At 31.0% G+C, this 2500-nt stretch overlaps 1 protein-coding gene across 1 annotated transcript in view; it reads right to left on the minus strand.

Annotated features, from left to right (window-relative positions):
* Positions 1 to 1505: 1505 nt before the first annotated feature.
* LOC125038557 overlaps positions 1506 to 2500 on the minus strand; it is a 6309-nt gene continuing 5314 nt past the window's right edge. The window contains exon 4 of the mRNA XM_047632080.1: positions 1506 to 2319. Coding sequence (XP_047488036.1) covers positions 2097 to 2319 — 223 coding nt within the window. The 3' untranslated portion in view covers positions 1506 to 2096. The remainder of the gene's footprint in view (positions 2320 to 2500) is intronic.

The following is a 2500-nucleotide window of genomic DNA, read 5'->3' on the forward strand; positions in this document are numbered from 1 at the left end:
TATCTACCCATTGACTCCTTGGTGGCTAAGTATCTGTGGAGCAATCTATATGTAAAGATACTGCACAAAACAAAACTACAGTGAACATTATATGTTTCTGGTGGCATTAGGTTAACATTCCCCAAAAGAGAATGGGTGCTAAAAAAAAAAGGAATGAATGGGTCCTAGACCTTTTTAAATGCTTGCAAGAAAAAGAAAGACCTATTCAAAAGGATCCTGTAATGCAGCTTAGTGCCAGTATTACAATTTAACATAAGTAATACATATGTAAACGTACCTACATAAAGCCTTGGTAAATAACCCGACTAAAGAATGAATTGAGCAGGTGGGAATCTGAATGGTTCTCTATCTATATAATGCATGTCAACACACATGAATTTCAGTGAAACATATTATCAGTTTATGTACAGAAAATATTACAAAAGTTATTATTAATCTTTACTGTTCTAAACAACCTATCCATTGGCTTATATTCATGTCGGCTCATGTTAGCATTCCATGACAAGCTCTCTTTGCTTCTTTACCATAGAATGAATACAAACAAATACAGTAATTAACCTTAAGCGAGTTAACTTTTAGTTTACAAGACTGATTTTTGGTTTAAACACAATTTCATTCTACTCTGATATGAAGTATTGCAACTATTTGGTTCCCTTTTAACTATTAGTTATTTCCAAATCATGGGAAATTAAGTACTATGAGACAAAAATAGATAAAGCCAGGGTACTGGGAACTCATAGGCAAGCTGACCTAACATGAAGCATCACACAATGAGATGAGAATATTTATCAAAATTATTATGTCTATTTACACAAGTTAAAAGGCAACAATAAAAAATCTGTTACTGCATAACATGTCAAAAGCTATGACAAATGAAAACAAACAAACAAACAAACAAACCCATACACATACACACAATACATACATATATAAAACCTTATACACGTCTCTTTCTAATATCTAGAAACTACCAGAGAAGACTCATTGTGTAAGAGCTGTAATTCTCTTTATGGAGAATCATGTGGAGACCATTGTATAAAGGGTATAAAATGTAAGTCTTTATTTATAATAAGCCTGAGAAGGGTATACTACTAAGTGTTGGTCTAAATGGAGAGTGAGTGAGAGAAAGAGAGAAAACAATTCGTTGTCACTATGTTGAGGGTATAATATTGATGAAAATATTCACATTGATATATAATATTCCAGTAAATATTAACAGAAATATATAATATTCATATAAATATTGATATCAATATATAATGCTTAGATACCATAAATATATATATTCATATACAATATTGATATTAATATTAATATATGCAGCCTACATAGAATATTCATATAAATCATATTAATTGTATAACACTTGAATAAATTGGAAAACAAGCAATTCCAAAGACCTTATCCTATTTTGAGGAGATGACAAGCCATCTAGTAAAGGTAGGACAAGAGAAGAAAAGACCAAGACAAAAAAAAAGAAAAAGAAAAAGAAAAAAAAAAAAAAAAAAAAAAAAAAAAAAAAAAAAAAAGAGAAAGACAATGATTACAAAATTACAAAAGGAGGAAGAAGAAGGAAGAAGAAGAAAGGAGAACAAGAAAGAGAGGATCAAAATACGTAAATGGCAAAACTTTCCATTGATGTAGATTCTGCCAATTATTTTCTTTCTAACAGTCTAGAGATACATATTCTAATGAGTATTGAAAAGCAGCTTTGTGAAATCTAAACAAAAAAAGTACAGCAAATGATACTGATCAAATGGAGGAATATGTGATGGTATTACAAATCATATTTCAAATCATATTTCAGTCTATACTGGGTATTACTATTTTTATATACAAGTATGCATACTCCATTCCAGGACTTCTGTGATATTCAGAAAAAATAACAGTAAAAGAAAAATGTTGGTATTAACATTATTCAAAATGGAAATAATAAAAAAGGAAAAATAGGAAGAAAAGAAAAGAAAATGAAAAAGAAAAGGAACCAGGAGAAGAAAAAGAAAGGACAACAAAAAGAAAAGAAAACAAAAAGAAAAGAAAGAAGAAGAAGAAGAAGAAGAAGAAGAAGAAAAAAAAAAAAAAAAATCTGCAAAATTTTACTCAGGATCTGGTTCTTCTCTTGTGCTGAACTCTTGCAAAACACTCTTTTCCAGTTGGAAGCTGTATTCATATTCATCCCAGTTAAAGGTATTGATTCTGTGGATCATCTGTGAAATGGAGCTGATATCGTAGCTGTCTGAGTCTCCTTGTAAAAGGACGTTGGATCCCAGTTTAAAAGGGATGCCGTCTATTGCTGTCTGAACCTCGGCACTTGCTGGTCTGAGAATGTAGGAAGCAACATTACAATCATTAGGTGATTCATTAAATGTGAGAAGGGAAGAAGAAGAAGAGGGGGAGGAAGAAAAGAAATTTCTCTCGCCACAGGTACTTCAAGACGACATTAATAGAAAGCAAAATTTGGTTTGAATATTTAGTCACATATCAAAGGGAAGAAAACTCT

This window comes from Penaeus chinensis, chromosome 25, assembly GCF_019202785.1.
Source record: "Penaeus chinensis breed Huanghai No. 1 chromosome 25, ASM1920278v2, whole genome shotgun sequence".
Lineage (NCBI taxonomy): Eukaryota > Metazoa > Arthropoda > Malacostraca > Decapoda > Penaeidae > Penaeus > Penaeus chinensis.